This window comes from Myotis daubentonii, chromosome X, assembly GCF_963259705.1.
Source record: "Myotis daubentonii chromosome X, mMyoDau2.1, whole genome shotgun sequence".
In the NCBI taxonomy this organism is placed as follows: Eukaryota; Metazoa; Chordata; class Mammalia; order Chiroptera; family Vespertilionidae; genus Myotis; species Myotis daubentonii.
The window spans coordinates 84,331,206-84,358,452 of NC_081861.1; the positions used below are offsets into that span (position 1 = coordinate 84,331,206).

The following is a 27,247-nucleotide window of genomic DNA, read 5'->3' on the forward strand; positions in this document are numbered from 1 at the left end:
TTTAAAGGATGGGTCTGTATTGTATGTTGAGTGCTCTCTAATAAATTAGAACATAATTAATGAGGGCCCTAGTTACACTTCTAATTGTCTATCTTAATCACTCATTTTCATGAAAACTTATCCTTCAGGTTAAAGCCATTAGCCGGGAGAAACTAAGATGGCGGCATAGATAAACACCTGGAAATTGCTGCTTCCCACAACAATTGATAAATGCATCAAAAACACAAGGCGGACATCATCCAGAACTACAGGAGGGCTGGCTGAGTGTAAATTCTACAACTAGAAGGAAAGAAAAGCACACTGAGAGCCAGAGGAGCTACGGAGGTGGAGTGCAGAGGTATGGGAGCTCGCGCACGCGGAAAGGGTCTGGCACCTGAGGACGCGGCTGTCTTTTTGAATCCCGAGGGAGACACAAGCTCCCGACGGCTCTGAAATCCGGTTCCTGGAAGTCTCTGGGGACCCAGGACTCATACAGGGAGAAACTAGACTGTCTGGCAGCGGGCGAGCTTGAGGGCGGCTTTCTCTCAGAGGTGCTTGCAGCCATTGCCAGGACACTGGGACTCATGGCAGAGGCTTTTGCATATGAATGCCCCGGCCATTTGTAACCTGTAATTACCTAACCGCAGCCTGGCCAGATAGACCCAGAGCTTCCAAGAGAAGGCCCAAGGCCCCACAGCGGCTTGCATTGCTACACAGCTGAGCATCATCAGGGCACTTCCAAACTCCAAAAAAAGGAAGGGGAATCTGCAGTTCTCTTCGTAGTTCCTGCTGTGTAACCTCAGGCAGAGGCTGAATTAGCACCTCCTTAGATCCAAGAGCCACTGTACCCAGTGGTCAGAGGGGGACCATCCAGATCACAACTCCTCAGATCCATAAGGGACACACTCAGGGTGTAGTCTCAGTGAGCACCAAAGCCCCACTGAAGCAAGTCTTGCCCCAGAAGGGTGTCTCCAGCACAGAAGTTCTCCCACTGCAGACACAGCTGATTCTCACTGCCAATTGGCCTGGAGGTCAATTCCTCCCAGTGATCCTACATCAACCAAGGCATAGCTACAACAAGACTGTGCACAAAGCCCACAAGGGGGTGCACCAAGAGTGTCCACCTCAGGTAACTGGGGAGGCTGAGCCACTGGGCCCTACAGGACACCTAGCACACAAAGCGACTCTATCAACACAGGGAAGCAGCCAAAATGCGGAGACAAAGAAACAGGTCACAAATGGCAGAAACGGAGGAAAGCAAACGACTGGATATAGAGTTCAAGGCCACGTTTATAAGGTTTTTCAAGAATTTTATGGAAACCACCGATAAATTTAATGAGTCCCTCAATAAGTATAGTGAGACCATGGAGGACATGAAAAAGGACCAACTAGAAATTAAGCATACACTGACTGAAATAAAGAATAATTTACAGAGATCCAACAGCAGACAAGAGGATCCTAAGAATCAAGTCAAAGATTTGAAATATAAAGAAACAAAAAATACCCAACTGAAAAAGAAAAAAGAAAAGAGATTCCAAAAATATGAAGATAGTGTAAGGAGCCTCTGGGACAGCTTCAAGCGTACCAACATCAGAATTATAGGGGTACCAGAAGAAGAGAGAGGGCAAGATATTGAAAACCTATTTGAAGAAATAATGACAGAAAACTTCCCCTACCTGGTGAAAGAAATAGACTTACAAGTCCAGGAAGCGCAGAGAACCCCAAACAAAAGGAATCCAAAGAGGATCACACCAAGACACATCATAATTAAAATGCCAAGAGCAAAAGACAAAGAGAGAATCTTAAAAGCAGCAAGAGAAAGACAGTCAGTTACCTACAAGGGAGTACCCATACGACTGTCAGCTGATTTCTCAACAGAAACCATGCAGGCCAGAAGAGAGTGGCAAGAAATATTCAAAGTGATGAATAGCAAGAACCTGCAACCAAGATTACTTTATCCAGCAAAGCTATCATTCAGAATAGAAGGTCAGATAAAGAGCTTCACATATAAGAAAAAGCTAAAGGAGTTCATCACCACCAAACCAGCATTATATGAAATGCTGAAAGGTATTCTTTAAGAAGAGGAAGAATAAAAAGGAACTCTTACCATTTGCCACAGCATGGATGGAACTGGAGAGTGGATAAATACCACATGATCTCACTCATTTGTGGAATATAATGAACAACATAAACTGATGAACAAGGACTAATCCAGAGACGGAGAGGCATTGATTGGAATGTCGGGCTTTGGAGGGAGGGTAGGGGAGGGTGGGGGTAAGGGGGAAAGATCAACCAAAGGACTTACATGCAGGCATATAGGCCTAACCAATGGACATGGACAACAGGGGGGGGGGTGAGGGCATGAGCAGGGGGGTGGGGGGGTAGAGGGTAATGTGGGGACAAGGACCCATATGTAATATCTTAATCAATAAAAATATATTAAAAAATAAATAAATAAATAAATAAATAAGCCATTAGCCATCAGTAGAAGATAACAGATGTGAGTTTCACAGAGCCACAAATGAGCTATATATGTAATGTTTAAATTTTCTAGTAGTCACATTCAAAAAGTGAAGACAAACAGGTGAAATTACTTTTAATAATGTATTTGATTTAACTCAGTATACCTAAAATATTATCATTTCAACATGTAATAATATAAAATTATTGAGCTATTTTATTTTACATTTCTTTTGTACTGAGTCTTCAAAATCTGGTATGTACTTTACACTTACTGCACATCTCTAATTGGACTAGTCACATTTCAAGTGCTCAAGAACCACTTGTGGTGTGGCTACTGTATTGAACAGTGCAGGGCTAGCATTCCACTGCTGTTTCACAGTAATAATAGGGTCTTCATACAGCTTATGTATAATTTTTTTCTTTTTTTTAAATTTTGTTTTATTGCTTAAAGTATTACAAAGAGTATTATATATGTCTCCTTTTTTCCCCCTTCTTGACATTCCCCCGGCTTCCCCTATCCTCCAGTGTCTTATGTCCACTGGTTATGCTTATATGCATGCATACAAGTCCTTTGGTTGATCTCTTACCCCACTCTTGTCCCCCAACCCTCCCCAGCCTTCCCGCTATAGTTTGATAGTCTGTTCGATGCTGCTCTGCCTCTGTATCTATTTTTGTTCATCAGTTTATAATGGTATTTATTATCCACAAATGAGTGAGATCATGTCGTATTTTTCTTTCATTGACTGGCTTATTTCACTTAGCATAATGCTCTCCAGTTCCATCCATGCTGTTGCAAATGGTAAGAATTCCTTCTTTTTTACAGCAGCGTAGTATTCCATCGTGTAGATGTACCACAGTTTTCTAATCCATTCATCTGCTGATGGGCCCTTTGGCTGTTTCCAGATCTTCGCTATGGTAAATTGTGCTGCTATGAACATAGGGATGCATATATCCTTTCTGATTGGTGTTTCTGGTTTCTTGGGATATATTCCTAGAAGTGGGATCACTGGGTCAAATGGGAGTTCCATTTGTAACTTTTTGAGGAAACTCCATACTGTCTTCCATAGTGGCTGCACCAGTCTGCATTCCCACCAGCAGTGCACGAGTGTTCCCTTTTCTCCGCATCCTCTCCAGCACTTGTCGTTTTTGATTTGTTGATGATAGCCATTCTGACAGGTGTGAGATGGCACCTCATTGTCCTTTTGATTTGCATCTCTTGGATAATTAGTGACTTTGAGCATGTTTTCATATGTCTCTTGGCCTTCTGAACGCCCTCTTTTGAAAAGTGTCTATTTCGGTCCTTTGCCCATTTTTTGATTGGATTGTTTATCTTCCTTTTGTTAAGTTGTATGAGTTCCTTATAAATGTTGGAGATTAAACCCTTATTGGTGATAACATTGGCAAATATGTTCTCCCATGCAGTGGGCTGTCTTGCTATCTTGTTGATGGTTTCTTTTGCTGTGCAGAAGTTTTTTATTTTGGTGTAGTCCCACTTCAGCTTAGGTATATTTTTGTTGTCACACACAAAAAAATGTAAACAGAACACACTGAATTCTATTTGAGTACCTCAGTGTTTTGCCAAATGCAGAACAGAGTGCCAAGAGCTGACCTGTGGAAAAACAGGTTCTATGATTAAATAAGTTAGGAAGGTTATATCCTTTTACCCCGCTTTGGAGATTTATATGGTGTATTAACATAACACAGACTCAGAAAACTCTACTGGGTAAAAAAACCTGTTTGAAGTTATTGAGTTCTGTGTCTGTAAGGTTCAACCTCCTGATTGTGCTGTTGCCCAGCTACCACCATAAAAACATGGCTAGTCTGGCCTAGTTCATTTATGGTATGCTTATTATATTTATTTATTTTCTACAGAGGAGTTTTAACCCCTTCTCCTACTTTCCCCTCCAGGCTCATTAAAGATACAACAATTTGTCTGAGCCAGAGTATTAAACCTACTAAATCTTGCTCTTACAGAAACCTGAGGTTGGGACAAAAAATTTGGAAAATGACGCAAGTATCTCCAAATAATAAAAAAATTGTGTCTTCTCTTTCTCCACTCTTTTTTGAGCCTTCTCTACTTAGTCTTTGTATTCAGAATCACTTTAGGACCAAGATATATATATCTTCTTGTTCTGGAACCTCCTACTAAATTGAAACCAGCAGATGGCTTTAATGTCTTACACATCGGTATTGATCTTCAAAAAGTACCTAAATACACACCTTCCTCTCATTTAAGAAAGCATGAGCACTCTAAAAAGGTAAGGGGAGAAACATCTGGATGTGTATACCTGTGTGTAAACACAGAATACAGTTTCTTAACTAGAGTAATATCATTCCTGCTGATGCTTTCTTTTTGTATTTTGTGTGTGGTGTTACTTTACAATGCTTTAATGTGTACTGTTTTTGTAGTGTGTGAAGTAGCTGTAACTTAGCAATTAGTTTGAAGAAGATACAGACCAGTGATGGCGAACCTTTTGAGCTCGGCGTGTCAGCATTTGAAAAACCCTAACTTAACTCTGGTGCCGTGTCACATATACAATTTTTTTTGATATTTGCAACCATAGTAAAACAAAGACTTATATTTTTGATATTTATGTTATATACTTAAATGCCATTTAACAAAGAAAAATCAACCAAAAAAAATGAGTTTGCGTGTCACCTCTGACACGTGTGTCATAGGTTCGCCATCACTGATATAGACTATACTTGACAACTGTCAATATTCAGCAAACAATCTTTTTGCCTTTGTTTTAATGGGACCTCTGATGCTGCCCCTCCTCCCCTGTTTTGTTTTATGTGGCAATTAACAATTAAAAATTAACTTCTGATACTGAATTTGGTCCAAGATGACTTTAGTAACCTCATATGTGGATGCATTTAAATAAGATTGATTTAAATAATCAGTTTTGTCTGTTTTTTTTTTAGGACTTTAGTATTTAAATATTATAGATGTCTTCTTAAGACTATAGAATCCCTTTGCTCTTGAAAATGCAAAGCATACCATCAGTTTTATATAGACTTTCCAGGAGCAGGAGTGGAACATTCTTAGAGCAAAAGTTTGGATTTAGAATCTGTCTGATAAGTAGGGGCAGTCCATTCTCTAAAAAGTTATCAGCTTTCCCAAATTTGAACATTTGTGATAGCTGTATTTGGAAAGGAAGTCAGATTTTTTAATCTTATGGATTTAATGGTGCTAAATTAACAAACATTTTAAAAATGGATTTTGTAGAATCCAACAATTAGGAGAAACTTTGCAAAGCCATATACAGGAATAGTCAAACGACACGTGTTAGTTTCATAATGTGCATTTCCCAAGTGAATAGAATTTATTTCACCAAAAATATTTTTTGCACAATTCACAATACTTACAGAAATATAATTTTATCATTGGAGGGAAAAACAGCTCACCTTCCCAATGATACATTTCACATTTACTAGTACACTAGTACAATTCCTTAATTATTTTGGGGGATACCAAAGAATAATCTGTCTATAGGATATAATTGCTTATTCTTAATCTAGGAATTAATACATATATTAAAGTTTATTGAACTTTGAAGAACTTCTCAATAAATTAGTATTTTTAATAAAATTGTACTCTTTTCAAGTGGATTTGTCTCAGCACAAAGGCAGAGTTAAAAACATAAAATTATGAAAAAAATACCAAAAATAAAGATTAGTTATTATTACCTTAAAAATCGTATTAATTTCCATCAGTATTAAATCCAACACCATTTATCTGTAGTATATAACTAAAATTTTGGAAGTTTTGCACACAAATCAAGAGACTTCTTTTGAAATGCCTTGTCTGGCCTGTGTTGCTCAGTAGTTGAGCATCAACCCATGAACTAGAGATCACAGCTTCATCCCCAGTCAGGGCACATGCGGAGATTTCCTACTCGATCTCCAGTAGGGGGCATGCAGGAGGCAACTGATAAATGATTCTCTCTCATCATTGATGTTTCCATCCTGCTCTCCCTCTTCCTTTTTCTCTCTGAAATCAATTTAAAAAAACATTAAAAAATGCCTTTGTGTAAAAATAGGTTCTATGATCTCTTGCTAATTATTACTCGTATTAGAGGCCCGGTATATGCAACTTGTGCATGGGAGGAGGCCCCTCAGCCTGGCCTACACCCTCTCGCAATCTGGGACCCCTTGGGGGATGTTGGCAGTCGGACATCCCTCTCGCAGTCCAGGACCGCTGTCTCCTAACCACTCTGCCTGCCTGCCTGATCACCCCTAACTGCTCGCCTGCCTGCCTGATTGCCCCTAACCACTCTGCCTGCCTGATTGCCCCTAACTGCTCACCTGCCTGCCTGATCACCCCTACCCACCTCTGCCTCAGCCCCCGCCACTGTGGCTTTGTCTGGAAGAACGTCCAGAATGATGTCTGGAAGGTAGTTTGGCTGTCTGGTCTAATTAGCATATTACGCTTTTATTATTATAGATATTTCTTTAGAGGTCCTGTGAGGTGCTTTCAAAGACATGTGTAGCAATTAGGTCTAAATATAGAGCAGAATATTCTGTCAGATATTTTACTATATCACAAAAAGTTATAATACTGTATTTTATAAGAAAACCAAATCCTCAAATATTCTGGTATGTTACATATTATTATACTAAAAAAAAAATCACTTCCTATAAGTCTATTATTGTGCATATAATATTTTTTAAAATGATGGTATTTCAGTCCTAGCAAGAAAATATAATGCAATATGTGACATTAAATTGATCTTTAGTTTAAATCCATTTGTGTATTTGACAGGGAAACTAGCAATCATAAGCTCAAACATATACATTTTTCTCAAGGATAAAAAGGCAAATGATAATAGATAAAGACATGGTCACTGGGGCAAGTTAGCTGGTGTGCAGACTGACAAGGATCAACTTGCAAATGCTCATCAGATTTTAGCTTTTGTTATCAGTTGATCCTAGAGGGGGAAGTGCTGCAGTCAGTTGGTGTTGCCTCCCCTTCATGTCACTGCATGGTGTAATGAAATCTCTTTAGAAGCAAGATTGAGTCAGAAGCTTTGAGATGCACCTTACTGTTTTTTAAAACTGCTGTTATAATATTCTAAATACTGTGATATTTCCAAATGTGTTTTCTGTATTTATTCTGTACTGTAGAAAATAATTTGCTGTAAACTGGACTTTGTTTAAAGTGATGTTGTTTATTGGCTTATTACCACTCCCATTTATGTATAGTTTACTTAATAAAATCTGTGATAATGCTTTTCCTTAAAATAAACTCTTAATGCTAAATGTTAATTGTACTCTAATAATTCTAAGCTACAAATGAATGTTTCCTTTAAAGCTTAAGACAGCATCAAATAAAATATTATAAAAATACTCTGTGGAGTGTTGCTGCCTATTCTGTATTTGTGACAGTGTGTGTATCTTGATCCAGGACATGGTGGCTGGCTGGATTCTATAAATAGACATTAGTAATCCTTTTAGAGAATGGGCCTGTTACCTCTCAGCTGTTGGCGGAATGCTCCCCTTAACCCTTAAAAATAGGTTTTCCAAGGGCATACAAAAATGAAGAAACACAGCTATTCATGTTTTCTCCCCTTACAACTTTTGTCTTGATTCCTACGGAATGTTCACATTCTATTTGTGTTGACATCATTTTCCAAAGGAGAAAAATGCTAAAGATTACTGCAGATCGATGGAATCATGTAATTTCAGCAGGAAAAAGGACCTTGTCACTATTAAAGTCTAGTCCCTTGGAACAGGTTACAGCCGTGGGCAAACTACGGCCACGGGCCGGATCCGGCCCGTTTGAAATGAATAAAACTAAAAAAAAAAAAAAAAAAAAAAAAGACCGTACCCTTTTATGTAATGATGTTTACTTTGAATTTATATTAGTTCACACAAACACTCCATCCATGCTTTTGTTCTGGCCCTTGGTCCAGTGTAAGAACCCGTTGTGGCCCTCGAGTCAAAAAGTTTGCCCACCCCTGGGTTAGAACCTGAATTTTAGAGAGATTTGGTGGCCTGCTCAAGTTCTGAGGGAAAAGATGGATTGAGCTCATCCTGATGTCCAGAAGGTTGTCACAAATTCAGTGAGTGGAAAGAAATTGTGTTAGTCTTGGGGCTGGCACACACCAGCAAGGCTAGAAAACCATTTCCTTATTAGGCCTTGGTCTTTGCCCCGAGTTAGTCAGTTATAGAGGAATTAATTTTGTAGGCAGTTTTACTGGGAAAGATGGTGTTGGCTCCTAAGGATTATCTCTGGTGCTGTTTCACCACCAGCAGCAATGCTTCAGACCACTGTATTTGAAAGACCCTCAGGGCATGCTTACTTGGCCCAGTGAAAAGGTAATCCTCGGGTGCATGACAATACACTTGTGCTTTGTGTTGTGTTTTGTTTTAAGGTATTTTATTGATTTCAGAGAGGAAAGGAGAGGGGGAGAGAGAAATCAATGATGAGAGAGAATCATGGATCAACTGCCTCCTACACGCCCCACACTGGAGATCGATCCTGAAACCCGGGCATGTGCCCTGACCAGGAATCAAACCGTGACCTCCTGGTTCATAGGTCCATGCTCTATCCTTGTACTTTGAAAGGTGTGTGTGTCAGGTTATTTTTAAATGACCAGAAACGCAGGCCCTTTGAGGAATTAGGTGTTCCTTAGGCTCAGAAAATAGAAACTGGGCTGGAAAGGCGGCCAGACCCTAACTCTGTGCGCGAACCGCCCCCCCCCCCCCCCCGCGCCCCGCCCGTTGGTTGCAGTTTTTCAAAGGGATGTGAAAGGTTCCTAACGTAAACGGCGGCCAAGGGGCTCTAGGACCCAGCGGCCGCGCGCGGGGCCAGCAGGGCCGCGGCGCCTTCAAAGCCCCGGCGCCGGCCGTTGCAGGGCACCGGTTCTCGACCCGCCCTGGGACTGTCGCCTCAGGCGCGGGCACTGGGGCGCTGAGGCGGCGCACGGCTGCGCACGTGGGCGTGTCCCAGCGGGGCCGCGGGCGGCGCCTCAGAGCCGCGGAGTAGGTCGCCCCTGGGATCAGCTCCAGCGCTCAGGCGGGCAGCGCGGAGCGTGGAGAGCGGGAGCCGAGGGGCCGGCCGTGTCGGGCCGCCCCCGCGCGGAGCTCCCCTGACACGCAAAGATGAAATTCCCGGGCTCGGTGCTGGCGTCCGTGTTCCTGTTCGTGGCCGAGACGATGGCGGCGCTGTACCTGAGCAGCACTTACCGCTCGGGCGGGGACGGCATGTGGCAGTCCCTGACGCTGCTTTTCTCGCTGCTGCCCTGCGCGCTCGTGCAGCTCACACTCCTCTTCGTGCACCGCGACTTCAGCCGCGACCGGCCGCTCGTGCTGCTGCTGCACCTGCTGCAGCTCGGACCCCTCTTCAGGTGCGTGCGGGACCCCGGGTGCCAGGCCCAGACCCCGGCCGCCTCCCCTTCCCGCGCCGGCCCGGGAGGTGGGAGGCGGCCTACCAGGAGGGACAGGTGGTGGGAATGGGGACAGGGCCCAAGGCGGCCCACCTCCACTCTCAGCCACCGTTGTAGACCCAGGAATGAGACAGACTCCTGGGATAGTGGCAATGAAACTGGGCGTACTGTGTTCCTGTTAGGTTCTTGCCTATGAAATTACCGACATTCAACGGAATTTGACTGACAAAAATGGCAATTTCATGTGGCTTTCTCTTTGGTCAGGTGGGCTCTGGCAGGTTTGGCTTGGGTCCTGACGAACCCTTGGGAAGTGTGTCCTAAATTGCAGTTGGAGCAAAAGCGGGGACAGATTATTTAATTTATTCAGCACGTGGAGTTTACTGTGTGACAGACATTGTTCTGAACGCTTTACAAATATTAATTTATTCAACTCTCATACATAACTCTAGAAAGCCACACATCAGTCTTGTTTCTTGTGTGTGGAAACATACAGGGTTGTAGAACCATCTTCCGCCCCAGCCTGACTTATGAACCTGGTCCTTGAAGCTGGAACACAACGTGCCACGAAGACAAACACTTGTGGTGTGTTAAGGAAAGACAAACTAGTTTTTATTAACACAAAGCAAGGAAATACATGGTAATGAAGTAGACTTTGGCTTATCCAAGGACCTTGAAGAGAGTTTAAAATGTGTTGTTTTGATGTCTTTCATCTCTGTAGGAAAAGCAAAACCAAGGGCTTCTATCTGGATTAGAAATAAATTTATATTACTGAACTTTAGACATAGGTGACAGAGGAATTGAAAGACAGAAAGACCAAAGAGGCACCTCAGCAGCCATAAAATTCAGCTATTCAGCTGGCCATGAACCTAGGGAGGCCCCAACACCACCACTACCCCCACATACACAACAGAAAGTTAAGCAGCAAGATAGGTTTTACTAAGTGTTTAATAAAGCATTGCACTTCATATTAAAGACAACCATTCTAGCTGACACTCAGAATGTGGACTTGTAGTTTGCACACAGTCAGGACAAAGTGGACAAACACATTTTCCTGAAGCTGCGGAATTCTAGAAAGGAAGAGAAACAGGTACATTGGCAGAAGTAAGAAGTAGCTACTGACATTTTGAGAGCAAGGGAAGAGTTAGGGGAGAAAGGGGAGGCAGGGGAGAGGGAGAGGGAAACAGAAAAGGAGACAAAGTGGGTGAGGGAAATTTAAAACTCCTGCAACCTGGAGCCATTTGATGAGGAGAGAGTTCATCTTCCCTGGCCTAGTATGCCATAGCACCCTGATTGTATTCCTGTTCAGTAAAATCAATGTTATATGACTTTGGGCAAGGCTCTCATCATGTCTCAACCTGATCTGTGAAAAGAAAACTCAGTACTGGCAGATATTTAAGTAAGGTGACAGAGAAAAGGGAACTGACATTTGTCAAATGCTTCTTGTGCTAGATGGTCTGGTAGGTGTTTATATGCCTCAGTTCATCAAATCCTCATCATGAACTAGATGTAATTGTCTCCATTTTATAGATGAGGAAAATGAGACCCTAGACTATGTCCACAAGGCTTCTTAGAAATAGAGTGGAGTGAATTATGTTCTTTACACTCTGTGAAAGAAGGCAGAGGAGTGTGGAGTGCATTTTATCAGTAGTTCAGTCTTAAGAAAGTTTGGTCATCTTGGATAAATTTAAAAACAACCTAAACAGTTATCCAGGTCAATGATAATACCCTATCATTTCTGTCATTTAATATTTTTAAAATATATTTTATTGAATTTTTACAGAGAGAAAGGGAGAGGGATAGAGAGTTAGAAACATCAATGTGAGAGAAACATTGATCAGCTGCCTCCTGCACACTCCCTACTGGGGATATGCCCGCAACCAAGGTACATGGCCTTGACCGGAATCGAACCTGGGACCCTTGAGTCCGCAGGCCGACTCTCTATCCACTGAGCCAAACCAGATAGGGCTCATTTAATATTTTTGTAAATACTAAGAGTGACTTATGATAAAGCTAATTATATAATATTATGTATAAAACAGGATGGCAGCCGAAACCGGTTTGGCTCAGTGGATAGAGCATCGGCCTGCGGACTGAAAGGTCCCAGGTTTGATTCCGGTCAAGGGCATGTACCTGGGTTGCGGGCACATCCCCAGTGGGGGATGTGCAGGAGGCGGCTGATCGATGTTTCTCTCTCATCGATGTTTCTGACTCTCTATCTCTCTCCCTTCCTCTCTGTAAAAAATCAATAAAATATATTTTAAAAAAAATTCACAAAAACAAAAACAAAACAAAAACAAACAAACAAAAAAAACAGGATGGCAAAGATAAAAGTGGTAATTTCTGATGGTGGAGTTATGGGTGATTTTAATTTTCCCCTGAAAAATATAGAAAGTGCATCATTTCCTCCTTTAGTTTTTCAGTTTTTACAGTGAAAATATTTAAACTTTATTAAAAAATAAAGTTTGGTGCTTTGAAGAGATTACTAGCCACATGAAGAGTTTCAACCCCATAAAAAGACATATTTCCAGAAAATTCTGAATAAGTCATTGTTGTTGTTTTTTTGTGGAACAACAAAATAAAATATAAAAAACAAACATTCCCCTCTGTCAACAAGAACTCTGTCATTCTAATGCAGCTGATTTATTTCCAGGAGATATCGGACCCATGACCTTAGAGCTGAGATACACAAACATGATCTTAGAGCTGAGATACACAAAATGCAGTTACAAGCCTCTTAGCTTCCAGATGAAAAAAAGAGCAATTTAATGTTGTGTATTAGCGTGACTTAATGTTTTGGAAGATTTTTTTGTTGACTGTTTCTATTTTAACTCTAAGATTTTACATAGGATCAACATTCCTCCCCCCCCCTCCCCCCCAAGGAGAGTCATGGTGTGTTTCTTTTCCTGCCTTATCAATTAGGCTTAGTAATATTTTGAAATTGCTTTTGGAAAATTTAGCTCTGTTTATTTTTGGGTGCACACTAACTGGCCCAACATATTCTTTTTAGGTGAGATTCTGTGTTTGAATTTACTCAGTTAAACTGAATTATAATGATGATGGGCTAAATACTGCAATCTAGACCCCGCTGTTCTTTCCTTTGGGGATGTAGTGGAGAGCAGCATATTTCATTTATATCAGTATTATATTTAAAACTAGACTTGCAGTTTTTATGGTTATTTCCTAATTAAGGCCAGGTTTCAATAATAAGAACAAAGAATAAATAATGTCTTGATTTTTTTTTTTATTTTAAGGGCAGTGTTATTGTGAATAATAATAGATGTTCTGAAAAACCAGAGGGTGGGTGGAAATACTCTTAACAGCAACAACAAAATTTGTTTATGCTTTTACAATATGTTCATTTTAGAAATTAATTGGGAGAAGGAATGAATATAAATGAGTTACTAGTTCAAGTAATTTTCCTCTATTTTCATTTACTGGTGAGGAAAAATGGCTCATAAAAATCTATGTTTATAATATAAAAGCTAAGAAGTTCCAGTAATATTTTATAGAACATTGCAGAATTATTCACTATAGTATTTTTCTTTATTGTATACCTTCAAAAGACTTTAAAATAATAATACCCTACTTTTAAAGACCACTTTTTGTTTGCAAAGTGCTTTTACATACAATATTTAATTTCATCCATTGTAAAACCCTGTGAGCTGTCATTATCTCTTTTTCACAATTTAGGAATTGAGGCTCAGTGAGATTATGCAAGTGCTTTTTCAGAGGTCACATGCCATTTTTTATTGTTTGGTTCTTAGGTAGCCTCATCAAGCATGTGTGTCTTACAAAGATAACATGATAGAAAAAAATCATAGTCAGTATTTTTTTTGAAATGTGTTTTTATTAACTACCTTCAAGGCTTTCTGTTACCGTTGGTTATTTAGGCTGACACCAACATGCATGGTTTTACTATGGTACTTGAAAATGAGGTAAAGTTGGAGGGTAAAGGGGATCTACCTGCTAATTATCTGCATTAGGGGTTGGCAAAATATGCCCCACAGGCCAAATCCCCCCACTGCCTGTTTTGTAAATAAAGTTTTATTGGAACAGCCATGCTCATTCATTTATGTACTGTGTATGACTTCTTTTGCACTATAGTGGCACAATTGACTAGTTGCAATAGAGGCCATGACCTGCAAAGCCTAAAATAATATTCTTTGTAAATACTTTACAGACAAAGTTTGCCAGTCCTTGGTCTACATCAAGCACATTAAACTCAAAGGCTAACATGGGCCAAACAAACAAGGTTTAAGTTTATATGGGCTGCAAAAAAATGAAAGCTCCAATTTTCATAGAAACGTAGGTTTATTTCGATAGAGACATGCTGAATACAAAGGGCTGAAATAAATGAGTAATCATTTAACATAAAATAATAGAACATTTTAAAAAGTAATGTTTTTTCTTGAACATTAACTTACCAGAAACTGAATAACTGCACAAATTAATAAGCGTAATGCAAATAAACCTATTTTTCTTGTTCTCAGAAAGCGAAATATTTCCTGTTGTGCACACCAAACAAGTCAGTACAAGACTAATGACGTGGCAATAGGCTGCTAAAATATTTTCTGCTATCATTAGTGGAGAGAAATGGTGCGCCTATGCATAAGTGCATGAGGGAAATGAATGCAACATGATTATAGTAATCAGTCATTAGTGAACGTTGTAGTTCGTTAATAATTATGTATAACAGGATATTGTGAAAATTAAGTTACGAAATTTTTATTAAAATGTTGATTGCATACCACTATATTTGCTGGGCTGCAAAAATATTCATTGTGGGCCTCATGTGGCCCATACACTGTGAGTTTGATGTGCTTTGTCTACATGATACGGAAAAACTATCTTGAATGATTTTGATGAAAATATTTAATTTATGGCTATATTTAGACAACCTCTCAAGCAAAAAAAAAAGAAACCAACCAAAAACAAAAACAGCAACAACAAAAACCCACGATTGATGTAATTGGATGAGTCAGAGAATTTCAATAAGAAATAGAAATTTGTTTATCAGTTTCTTAACCAGTAGTGGCAAGTAGTGGAGGTCTTAGCGCAGTGATGGCGAACCTATGACACACGTGTCAGAGGTGACATGTGAACTCATTGTTTTGGTTGATTTTTCTTTGTTAAATGGCATTTAAATATATAATATAAATATCAAAAATATAAATCTTTGTTTTACTATGGTTGCAAATATCAAAAAAAATTGTATATGTGACACGGCACCAGAGTTAAGTTAGGGTTTTTCAAAATGCTGACACGCCGAGCTCAAAAGGTTCGCCATCACTGTCTTAGGGCCTTTCACAAATGTATCAGATACTTATAATGTGTAAAACTCAGTACTAAGATAAATGTATTTTCTTAGGAAAAACAATGGATTGTGAGGGGTCCACCTGGGCTTCAGGGCCATCTCTGTGATTAACTCTTTCTGGGACATTCTTTAATTTGCATTGGTAGACAATGAAGTTTCATTTCATTTACAATTTTGTAAGTTCTTGTTTAATGCCCCCTCCTCAGCATCAAGAGAATTGCTTTCTCCTCTGACCTTCTGTTTCATTCACTCCTTTCTTAGCATGTATCTGTGTTTCATTTTTTTGTTTGCTTTTTTATTTAGTCTTTAAAAATTCTAAGCTTGATTTCATTATTGAGGTAAAACATTTGTTGCTAAAAATGACAAGAGCAAAAAATGCATAAGCACAATTTAAAAATGTAAAAAAACCCTTTAATTTGACTGACTAAAGAGAACATTCTTAACATTTTGTTGTACATATATCCTTACTAATATTTTACAGTGATAAGCTAATAAACTTTCTTTTGGGGGAAAAGGCCATGATTGCAATGTTTGCTGATTTATGTGATGTAAAATTCCCATTATGGCCTATTTCAAGCTACCAGTTGGTTAACAACTGGCTCACAAAATTCATAACTCTTTTTTTTTGTTGTTTTATTGCTTAAAGTATTATAAAGAGTATTATATATGTCTCCTTTTTTTTTCTCCCCTTGACCATCCCATGCCCCCCAGTGTCTTGTGTCCATTGGTTATGCTCCTATGCATCCATATAAGCCCTTCGGTTGATCTCTTACCACCAACCCCTCCCGCCCCCGAACCCTCCCTAGCCTTCCCGCTGTAGTTTGACAGTCTGTTGTTCTGCCTCTGTATCTATTTTTACTCATCAGTTTATAATGGTCTTAATTATCCACAGATGAGTGAGATCATGTGGTATTTTTCTTTCATTGACTGGCTTATTTCACTTAGCATAATGCTCTCCAGTTCCATTCATGCTATCGCAAATGGTAAGTGTTCCTTCTTTTTTACAGCAGCAGAATATTCCATCGTGTAGATGTACCACAGTTTTCTAATCCATTCATCTACTGATGGGCACTTAGGCTGTTTCCAGATCTTAGCTATGGTGAATTGTGCTGCTATGAATATAGGGGTGCATATATCCTTTCTGATTGGTGTTTCTGGTTTCTTGGGATATATTCCTAGAAGTGGGATCACTGGGTCAAATGGGAGTTCCATTTTTAACTTTTTGAGGAAACTCCATAGTGGCTGCACCAGTCTGCATTCCCACCAGCAGTGCACGAGTGTTCTCTTTTCTCCGCATCCTCTCGAGCACTTGTCATTAGTTGATTTGTTGATGATAGCCATTCTGACAGGTGTGAGATGGTACCTCATAGTTATTTTGAATTGCATTTCTGGGATGATTAGTGACTTTGAGCATCTTTTCATATGTCTCTTGGCCTTCTGAATGTCCTCTTTTGAAAAGTGTCTATTTAGGTCCTTTGCCCATTTTTTGATTGGATTGTTTATCTTCCTTTTGTTAAGTTGTATGAGTTCCCTATAAGTTGGAGATTAAACCCTTATTGGTGATAACATTGGCAAATATGTTTTCCCATGCAGTGGCCTGTCTTGTTATTTTGTTGATGGTTTCTTTTGCTGTGCAGAAGCTTGTTATTTTGATGTAGTCCCATTTGTTTATTTTCTCTTTAGTTTCTAATGTCCTAGGAGCTGTATTGGTGAAGAAATTGCTTCAGCATATGTCTGAGATTTTGTTGCCTTTGGATTCCTCTACTATTTTTATGGTTTCCTGACTTACATTTAAGTCTTTTATCCATTTTGAGTTTATTTTTGTGTATGGTGTAAGTTGGTGGCCTAGTTTGATTTTTTTGCATGTATCTGTCCAATTTTCCCAACACCATTTATTGAAGAGGCTGTCTTGACTCCATTGTATGTTCTTGCCTCCTTTGTAAAATACTAATTGAGCATATTGGTTCGGGTCTATTTCTGGGCGCTCTATTCTATTCTAGTGATCTATATGTCCGTTCTTGTGCCAGTTCCAGGCAGTTTTGAGAACAGTGGCTTTGTAATACAGCTTGATATCTGGTATTGAGATCCCACCTACCTTGTTCTTCTTTCTCAAGATTGCTGCTGCTATTCGAGGTCTTTTTTTATTCCAGATGAATTTTTGGAGAGTTCATTCTAGATCTGTGAAATATGCCGTTGGTTTTTTAATGGGAAGTGCGTTGAATTTATAGATTGCTTTGGGTAGTATGGACATTTTAATGACGTTGAATCTACCTATCCAAGAACATGGTATGTTCTTCCATCTGTTTATGTCTTCCTTTCTCTCTTTTTTCAACATCCTGTATTTTTCTGAAGAGGACTTTTACCTCTTTAGTTAAGTTTATTTCTAGTATCTTAATTTTTTTGGTGCAATGTTAAATGGGATTGCTGTTTTAGTCTCCTTTTCTGTAGGTTCACTATTGGTGTATAGAAATGCCATAGATTTCTTGGGGTTATATTTGTATCCTGCTACATTGCCAAATTCATTTATTAAGTCTAGTAGTTTTTTGATGGAGTCTCTAGGGTTTTGTATGTATAATATCATGTCATCTGTGAATAAAGACAGTTTTACTTCTTCTTTTCCAATTTGGATGCCTTGTATTTCTTCTTCTTGTCTAATTGCAATGGCTAGCACTTCCAGTACTATGTCGAACAGGAGTGGTGAGAGTGGGCATCCCTGTCTTGTTCCTGTTCTTAGGGGAAATGGTGTTAGTTTTTGTCCATTGAGTATGATGTTGGCTGTGGGTTTGTCATATATGGCTTTTATTATGTTGAGGTATGATCCTTCTATTCCCACCTTGCCGAGAGTTTTTAACAGAAATGGGTGTTGGATTTTGTCAAATGCTTTTTCTGCATATATTGATATGATCATGTGGGTTTTTTTCTTTGAATTTGTTTATGTGATGTATCACGTTTATTGATTTGTGGATATTGTACCATCCTTGCATCCCTGGGATAAATCCTACTTGGTCATGTTGTATGATCTTTCTGATGTACTGCTGGATCCAATTTGCTAAGATTTTGTTGAGGATTTTGGCATGTATGTTCATGAGGGATATTGGCCTGTAGTTCTCTTTCATTGTGTTGTCTTTCCCTGGTTTTGGTATTAGGGTGATGCTGGCTTCATAGAATGAGCTTGGAAGTGTTCCTTCCTCTTGAATTTTTTGTAGTAGTCTGAGGAGAATAGGTTTTAGTTCTTCCTTGAATCTTTGGTAACACTCCCCTGTGAAGCCTTCTGGCCCTGGGCTTTTGTTTGCTGGAAGCTTTTTGATGACTGCTTTAGTTATTTATTTATTTTTATATAGGATATCTTTTATTAGGGACTTTTTTCGTAATTTGAATATATTTTATTTTATTTTTTTAATTATTTTTTTTTTATTATTGCTTAAAGTATTACAAAGAGTATTACATATGTCTCCTTTTTTTTCCCCCTGCCCTTGACATCCTTCAGCTTTTGCTTGTTGCGGACACATAACCCTGTCTTGATGACTGCTTTAATTTCTTCCATAGTTATTGGCCTATTGAGATTTTTAGATTCTTCCTGATTGAGTTTTGGAATGTTGTAATTTTCTAGGAATATGTCCATTTCCTCCAGGTTGTCTATTTTGTTAGAGTAGAGTTGTCCATAGTATTTTTTAACAATCATTTGTATTTCTGTGGGGTTTGTGGTTATTTCGCCTCTATCATTTCTGATTTTGTTTATTTGGGTCCTCTCTCTGTGCTTCTTGGTGAACCTGGCTAGAGGTTCATCAATCTTGTTTATCCTTTCAAAGAACCAGCTCTTGGTTTCATTGCTTTTCTGTTTTGTTTTTTTGGTCTCTATGTCATTTATTTCTGCTCTGATGTTTATTATCTCCTTCCTTTTGCTCACTCTGGGCTTTTCTTGTCGCTCTCTTTCTAATTGTTTGAGATGTAGAGTTAGATGATTTACTACCATTTTTTCTTGTTTTTTGAGGTACGCCTGTAGAGCTATAAACTTCCCTCTCAGGACTGCTTTCATTGTGTCCCATAGGTTTTGGATTGTTGTGTTTTCGTTGCCATTAGTTTCCAGGATGTTTTAAATTTCTTCTTTGATCCATTGGTAACCCAAAAAATCCTATCTAATAAAAGAGAAACATGGTAATTGGCGTACGACCACTACCTTTCCCATTGGCTAATCAGAGAGATATGCAAATGAACTGCCAGCCAAGATGGCGGCCGGCAGCCAGGCAGCTTGATACTAACATGAGGCTTGCTTGCTTCAGTGACAGAGGACTCCAGTGTTCCCCACCTGCCTTGCCGGCCTCTGAGCCTGCAGTATGAGACATTGCAACAAATATAGAAGCTAAACAAAACCCCAGAAAGCAATTTTCAGTGAGCCAGGATCTCAGAGCTGGAGTTAATACAGAGTTTCAATTATAGAACTGAAACAAACCAGATACCTTCTTTCAGCAGCAGAAGCCTCAGAGCTGGAGCCAAGCCTCAGAGCTAAAGCTGGCCCAGAATAAAAAAAGAAAAAAAAAAAGAAAAAAAGGAGCAGTTGGGAGCTTCAGTCCCAGCCTGAAAACAGCCCTCAGCCCCTCACCCAGACTGTCTAGGCACCCCAGTGGGGAGCCCAACCCTGACGGGTGTGTGACCAGCTGCAAACAGTCATCATTCCCTCACACAGGCTGGCCAGGCACCCCAGTGGGGACCCCCACCCTGATCCAGGACACCCTTTAGGGCAAACCAGCCAGCCCCCACCCATGCACCAGGCCTCTATTCTATATAGTAAAAGGGTAATATGCCTCCCAGGACCGGGATCAGCGGAGCCGCGAGGCCTCCCGGCACCAGGATCAGCGTGACAGGGGGCAGCGCCCAAACCCCCTGATTGCCCTGCGGCTCTGTGTGTGACAGGGGGCGGGGCCACAACCTCCCTATCAGTCCTGCTCTGTTCCTGATAGAGGGGAGCTCCCCAACCCCCTGATCGCTCTGCGGCTCTGTGTGCCACAGGGGGCGGCGCTCCAACCCCCCCCACAACACAGGCCCTTCTCTGTGGGTGATAGAGGGTGGCGCCTCAACCCCCTGATCGGCCCTGTGTGTGACGGGGTAGAGCCATAACCTCCCCATCGGCCCTGCCCTGAGTGTGAGAGTGGCGGCGCCCCAACCCCCTGATCGGCCCTGCTCTGTGGGTGATAGAGGGCAGCACCCCAACCCCCTGATCCGCCTGCTCTGTGCGTGACAGAGGGGAGCTCCCCAACCCCCTGATCGGCCCTGCGCTGTGCGTGACAGGGGGCAGCGCCCCAACCCCTGATTGGCCCTGCTCTGTGCGTGAGAGGGGGTGGCCCCGCAACCTCCCCATTGACCTTGAGTATGACAGGGGGCGGTGCCCCAACCCCCCAATCGGCCCTACCCTGACCGTGACTGAGGGTGGCATCGCAACCTCCCGATCCGCCCTGCTCTCTGCATGACAGAGGGCAGCGCCCCACCTCCCCAATCAGCCCTGCTCTGAGCCCGACCAGGGGCTGCACCTACGGATTGGGCCTGCCCTCTGCCACCCGGGAGCAGTCCTAAGCCAGCAGGTCGTTATCTCCCGAGGGGTCCCAGACTGCGAGAGGGCACAAGCCGGGCTGAGGGACTCCACCCCACCCCGAGTGCACAAATTTTTGTGCACCGGGCCTCTAGTATTTAATAACATGCTATTCAGCTTCCAAGTGTTTGAGTATTTTGGGTTGTTTTTATTATAGTTTATTTCTAATATTATGTCATTGTGATCTGAGAAGATGCTTGGTATGATTTCAATCTTCTTGAATTTGGGGAGACTTTGCTTGTGACCCAATATGTGGTCTATTTTTGAAAATGTCCCATGTGCACTTGAGAAGAACGTGTATTCCGTGGCTTTGGGGTGAAATGTTCTGAAGATGTCAATTAAGTCCATCTGATCTAGTGAGTCATTTAGAATTGCTGCTTCTTTGCTGAGTGTTTGTCTAGAGGATTTATCCAGTGATGTCAGTGGTCTATTAAAGTCCCCTACTATGATTGTACTGTTGTCGATCACTCCCTTGATATCTTCCAGGAGTTTTTTTATGTATTTGGGTGCTCCTGCATTGGGTACATATATGTTATTCAGTGTTATATCTTCTTGTTGTATTGATCCCTTTAGTATTATGAAGTGGCCTTCCTTATCTCTTGTTAAGGCCTTCACTTTGATGTCTATTTTGTCTGATATAAGTATTGCTACCACAGCTTTTTTTTCATGTCCATGTGCCTGAAAGATATTTTTCCATCCCTTCACTTTCAGTCTGTGTTGGAGTTCCTTATTCTGAGGTTGGTCTCGTATAGACAGCAAATATATGGGTCATGTTGTTTTATCCATTGAGCCACTCGATGTCTTTTAATTGGAGCATTTAGTCCATTTACGTTTAAAATTATTATTGAAAGGTACTTATTTGTAGCCATTTGTATTTTTTGTGCCTTTTTTCTTTGTTAGCTTTTTATTTCTTCTTTTTACACCAGTTCCTTTAGCATTTCTTGCATTGCTGGCTTGGTGGTGATAAACTCCCTTAACCTTTTTTTGTCTGTGAAGGTTCTTATTTCCCCTTCAATTTTGAATGATAGCCTTGCTGGATAGTGTATTCTTGGATTCAGTCCTTTGCTTTGCATCACTTTGTAAATTTCCATCCATTCTTTTCTGGCCTGATGTGTTTCTGTTGAGAATTCATTTTATAATCTAATGGGAGATCCCTTGAATGTAACTTTCCGTCTCTCTCTTGCAGCCTTTAAGATTCTCTCTTTGTCCTGAACATTTGCCATGCTAATTATGATGTGTCTTGGCATGGGTCTTTTTGGGTTCATTTTGTTTTGGACTCTGTGCTTGTGTGACTTTTTTCTTCCCCACCTCAGGGAAGTTTTCTGATATTATTTCTTCCAATAGGTTTTCTAACCCTTGTTCCTCTTTCTGTTGTTCTGGCACCCCTATTAAAATTCATAACTCTTTAACAGTCTCTTTCTTGAGTCAGTTCAAGACCTCCACCATTTATGTGTATGTGTGTGTGAGAGAGATGTGTATATATTTTTACAGATATGTAATTTTGTTTTTACAAAAAAAATTGGAACTTTCTATATAAAATCCATTGTAATTTGCTCCTTTATCAAATATATCAAACATATTTATATATCAGTAGATATATGTGCATACCATCAAATTTAAGGACTGGATAATATTTTATTGAATACACATATTATAATTTATTTAATCATTGTTTTGGGGGGACCTTTAGAATATTGCTAGAATTTTGCTATTACAAATGATGCTTTAATTCAAATTCTTTCAATTGGCTTTCTTTTTTAAAAAATCTATTTTTATTGATTTCATAGAGGAAGTGAGTGGGGAGAAAGAGATAGAAACATCAATGATGACAGAGAATCATTGATCGAATTCCTCCTGCACACCCCCTACTGGGGATGGAGCCCACAACCCGGGCATGTGCTCTTGACTGGAATCAAACCTGGGACCCTTTGGTCTGCAGACTGACGCACTATCCACTGAGTCAAGCTGGCTAGGGCCCAATAGGCTTTCTTTCAACATTAGTTAATATATTATAAATATCTTATAAACTGAAAGTGCTGTATACATATTAATTGTATTTACTATACTTTATTTTTATTATGTATATGTCCCATTTTCCCATTAGATTATGATCACCTCTGAATGAAGCATTGGAATCCATCTGTCTTTGCAGTCCTCACAGCACATAGCAAAGTGCATCTTCATTCATCACATATTTGAAAGTAAAGATGATGGTCAGTCCTTGCTGTGGTCAGTGGTCCAATAGTGTGAAGTTGCTAGGCCTTAAACAAATTTAAGTTTTTTCTCAGACAAATATAGTTGCTTTAGGTTGCATCTGGTGGACTTGAACTCATAACCTGAACTTCATTATTTTCAGGTTAACAAATTGGTTCAGGCTGTTTTACATGTTTTCATGTAATATGTTAACATGTCATGACCCCACTGGACAAAATGTAGCTGACAAACCACACACACACACACACACACACACACACACACACACATACACACACAGGAACTGCTATGTACCTTCTTTTTCCCAGGAACAAATGAACAAAGATGATAATAACAAAATATGTCCAATTTGTATTCTCTAGAGAGTTTCCTGCATTTCTTCTCTTACATCAAGTTTTATTATTTCAAATTATGAATTTACTAGAGGCCCAGTGCATTCATGCACTGGGGGCGGGGTGTCCCTTAGCCCGGCCTGCCCCCTCTCTGGAAGCCCTCAGGGGATGTTCTACTGGCAGCTTAGGCCCACTCCCTGGGGAGCAGGCTTAAGCCACAGTCTGGCCTCCCTCTGTGGGAGGTGATCTGGTGATCAGGGGAAGGCACTGCCCCCATCACCCTGCCGCTGCTGCTGCTGCTGCTGCTGGCCGCCTCAGTTGCCTGCCCTTGGCCCTCACAGCCACTGCAGCTTTGTCTAGAACAGTGGTTCTCAACTTTCTTGCCCTTTAAATACAGTTCCTCATGTTGTGACCCAACCAATAATTATTTTCGTTGCTACTTCATAACTGTAATGTTGCTATTGTTATGAATCATAATGTAAATATCTGGCATGCAGGATGGTCTTAGGCGATCCCTGTGAAAGGGTCGTTCAACTGCCAAAGGGGTCGCGACCCACAGGTTGAGAACCATTGGTCTAGAAGGACATCTGGAAGGACATTCTGCTGTCTGGATTCTTCTTGCCATAGTTGCCTCGGGGTGAGAGTACAAAGTTAAAAACATTCAATAAAACAAGTGAAACCACAAAAACTTCCGTCAGCATTATAAGGTTGTTATAAAAATGCATGTTTTGGGGTAAATGTACTATGAGCATTTTTCTTATTCTTAAGAAAAACCCATTTTTTCCCAGCATTTTATTATGAAAAAAAGTTTTCATTGAATTTATGGGGGTGACATTGGTTTACAAACCATACAAGTTTCTAGTGTACAACTCAACAAAATATCTTCTTAACACTGCATGTGAGCTCATCACCCCAAGCAAAGTCTCTTTCTGTCCCCATTTCTTCCTCCTTTGCTCACCTCCACCTACCCCCACCCCCTTTCCCTCTGGCTATCACTACATTGTTGTCTGTGTGTATGTGTGTGATAGATGGGTTTTTTTTCTTAATCCTTTCACATTATTTCATCCAGCCCCCAAACCCTCCTCCTCTCTGACAGGAAAATTTTTGAACATAAAGAGGACAACGTGAAAGAACTGTATGGTGAACACCCAAGTACTAGACACCTAGATTCTATAATTAACATTTTATTTCACACATCTATCCATATTTCTATCAATCCATTTGTGTGTGTGTATATTTCAGAGTAAATCAGGCACATCAGTACTCTTCCTCTCTTCAGTGTCCATATCATTATCTAAAGAGGAAATCCAATTTTAAAAGCCAGGTACTCTGTCAGCGTAAAAAGGTGACTGGTTACAGCTCCTTCCTCAGGTCGGCTTGAAATTCTAAAGCTGGTCAGCCCCCAGGCATGATTGACTTTAGTCATGTTCCACAATGTCTTATGAGAGCAGAGAGATAGGAAATATATTGTGGTCTTCCAGGGAAATGCTAAATGGCAAATTGTTCTGTGCTTGGGCGGAGGAATCTTTCAACCATAGCTGCTGCTTTAACTAAGGAAATTTGGGGCATCTCTTGGATGTGGAAAAGAAAATAGAGAGAGAGATATTTATAGATATAGATATCTGTGTGCATATATATATATATGTGTGTGTGTGTGTGTGTGTGTGTGTGTGTGTGTGTGTGTATACATATATTCTGTGTTAACTCCATAACAGTGTGGCAAGGTAGATTTTATCTCTGCTTTATAATTGAGGGAAATGACTCAAGGGTTAAATTACTTGCCCAAGACTGCACAGCTAATAAATGTCAGGAAGACAAACTGAATATTTTTCTAGAGACTTGGTTTGCTTGTCTCAGTGGGCTTCAATGTCACCTCTCAATTTGGTTCTCAGTCAGTCCCAGTTGGCCTGCTGGAGGGACTCAAGAGGACTGCATACTCAGAACTGGCCCTTGGTGTGGATGATTTTCTAGGAGGGGCTGCAGTCCAGAGTAGCCAAGTCAAGGCTTTAAGAATCGGGCTAAGTGTAAGCAGGGTAACTGGAAAAAGAGAATCCTGTCTGCCTCTGATTATCATGACTTGCTGATTTGTTTCCAGGTGTTTTGAAGTCTTATGCATCTATTGTCAGTCAGGCCACATTGAAGAGCCTTATGTCAGCATCACCAAGAAGCGACAAATGCCAAAAAATGGCCTCTCAGAGGAGATTGAGAAGGAAGTGGGCCAGGCAGAGGGCAAGATGTTCACCCACCGATCTGCATTCAGCCGGGCATCAGTGATCCAGGCTTTCCTGGGCTCAGCCCCCCAGCTGACCCTGCAGCTATATATAAGCACCTTGCAGCAGGACATCACTGTCGGAAGAAGTATGTATATCTTTTATCTCTGCCTTAATTTAGGGATCAACATGGGGAGCAAAACATAAAGTTTATTTTGTTTTAGGTAAAATTCATTCATAGGTGCATTCAGTCCTGAGTTTGCATTCCAGTTACTAAGCTCAAATATTAGTGAGTTGAAACAATAACAGTGTTTATTTGCTTATGAATCTGCAATTTTGGGAGGGCTAAAAGTACTCACCTATGCTTTACTGTGCTTCAGCTGGTGTGGCCCAAAGATGGGAGGCTAGAATCCACTGGAGGCCCATCCACTTATATTTCTTACTAGAGGCCTGGTGCATGAAATTTGTGCACCTGAGGAGTGATCTCTCAGCCCGGCCTGTGCCCTCTCATGGTCCGGGAGCCCTCGGGGGATGTCTATCAGGCTTAGGCTTGAGCCCGGCTTGTGGCTGAGCCTCGCTCCCCTGTGGGCAGCTGACCACCAGGGAGTAGCTTCTGCATTGAACATCTGTGCCCTGGTGGTCAGTGTGTGTCATAGCGACCTGTCATTCCACTGTTTGGTTGACTTGCATATTAGCCTTTTATTATATAGGACTAGAGGCCCGGTGCACAAAAATTTGTGCACTTGGGGGAGGGGGAGGGGGGCCCTTCAGCGCCGCCTGTGCCCTCTTGCAGTCTGGGACCCCTCGGGAGATAACAACCTGCTGGCTTAGGCCTGCTCCCGGGTGGCAGAGGGCAGGCCCAATCCGTAGGTGCAGCCCCTGGTCGGGCTCAGAGCAGGGCTGATTGGGGAGTTAGGGCGCTGCCCTCTGTCATGCAGAGAGCAGGGCGGATCGGGAGGTTGCGATGCCACCCTCAGTCACGCTCAGGGTAGGGCCAATTGGAGGGTTTGGGCACCGCCCCCTGTCACACTCAAGGCAGGGTCGATGGGGAGGTTGCGGCGCCACCCCCTGTCACGCACAGAGCAGGGCCAATCAGGGGGTTGGGGCGCTGCCCCCTGTCATGCACAGAGCAGGGCCCATCAGGGGGGTTGGGGCTCCGTACCTTGTCACAAACAGAGCAGGGCCAATCAGGGGGTTGGGGCACTGCCCCCTGTAACGCACAGAGCAGGGCCCATCAGGGGGGTTGGGGCTCTGTACCCTGTCACTCACAGAGCAGGGCCCATCAGGGGGTTGGGGAGCTCCCCTGTGTCATGCACAGAGCAGGGCAGATCAGGGGGTTGGGGCACCGCCCTCTATCACCCACAGAGCAGGGCCGATCAGGGGGTTGGGGTGCCGCCACTGTCACACTCAGGGCAGGGTGGATGGGGAGGTTATGTCTCTACCCCATCAGACACAGAGCAGGGCCCGTGGAGGTGGGGTTGTGGCGCTGCCTTCTATCACCCACAGAGCAGGGCCGATCAGGGGGTTGGGGCACCGCCACTGTCACACTCAGGGCAGGGCTGATGGGGAGGTTATGGCTCTACCCCGTCACACACAGAGCAGGGCCCGTTGGGGGAGGGGGGTTGGGGCTCCGCACCCTGTCACACACAGAGCAGGGCTGATCAGGAGGTTGGGGCGCCACCCCCTGTCACACATAGAGCCTCAGGGCGATCAGCGGGTTGGGGAGCTCCCCCCTAACAGGCACAGAGCAGGGCTGGTCA

The 27,247-nt window shown here is 41.7% G+C and overlaps 1 protein-coding gene across 1 annotated transcript in view; it reads left to right on the top strand.

Annotated features, from left to right (window-relative positions):
* Positions 1-9,336: 9,336 nt before the first annotated feature.
* Positions 9,337-27,247, top strand: part of XK (X-linked Kx blood group antigen, Kell and VPS13A binding protein) — a 106,316-nt gene continuing 88,405 nt past the window's right edge. Inside the window, exons 1-2 of the mRNA XM_059679654.1 lie at positions 9,337-9,794; positions 25,373-25,635. Coding sequence (XP_059535637.1) covers positions 9,550-9,794; positions 25,373-25,635 — 508 coding nt within the window. The 5' untranslated portion in view covers positions 9,337-9,549. The remainder of the gene's footprint in view (positions 9,795-25,372; positions 25,636-27,247) is intronic.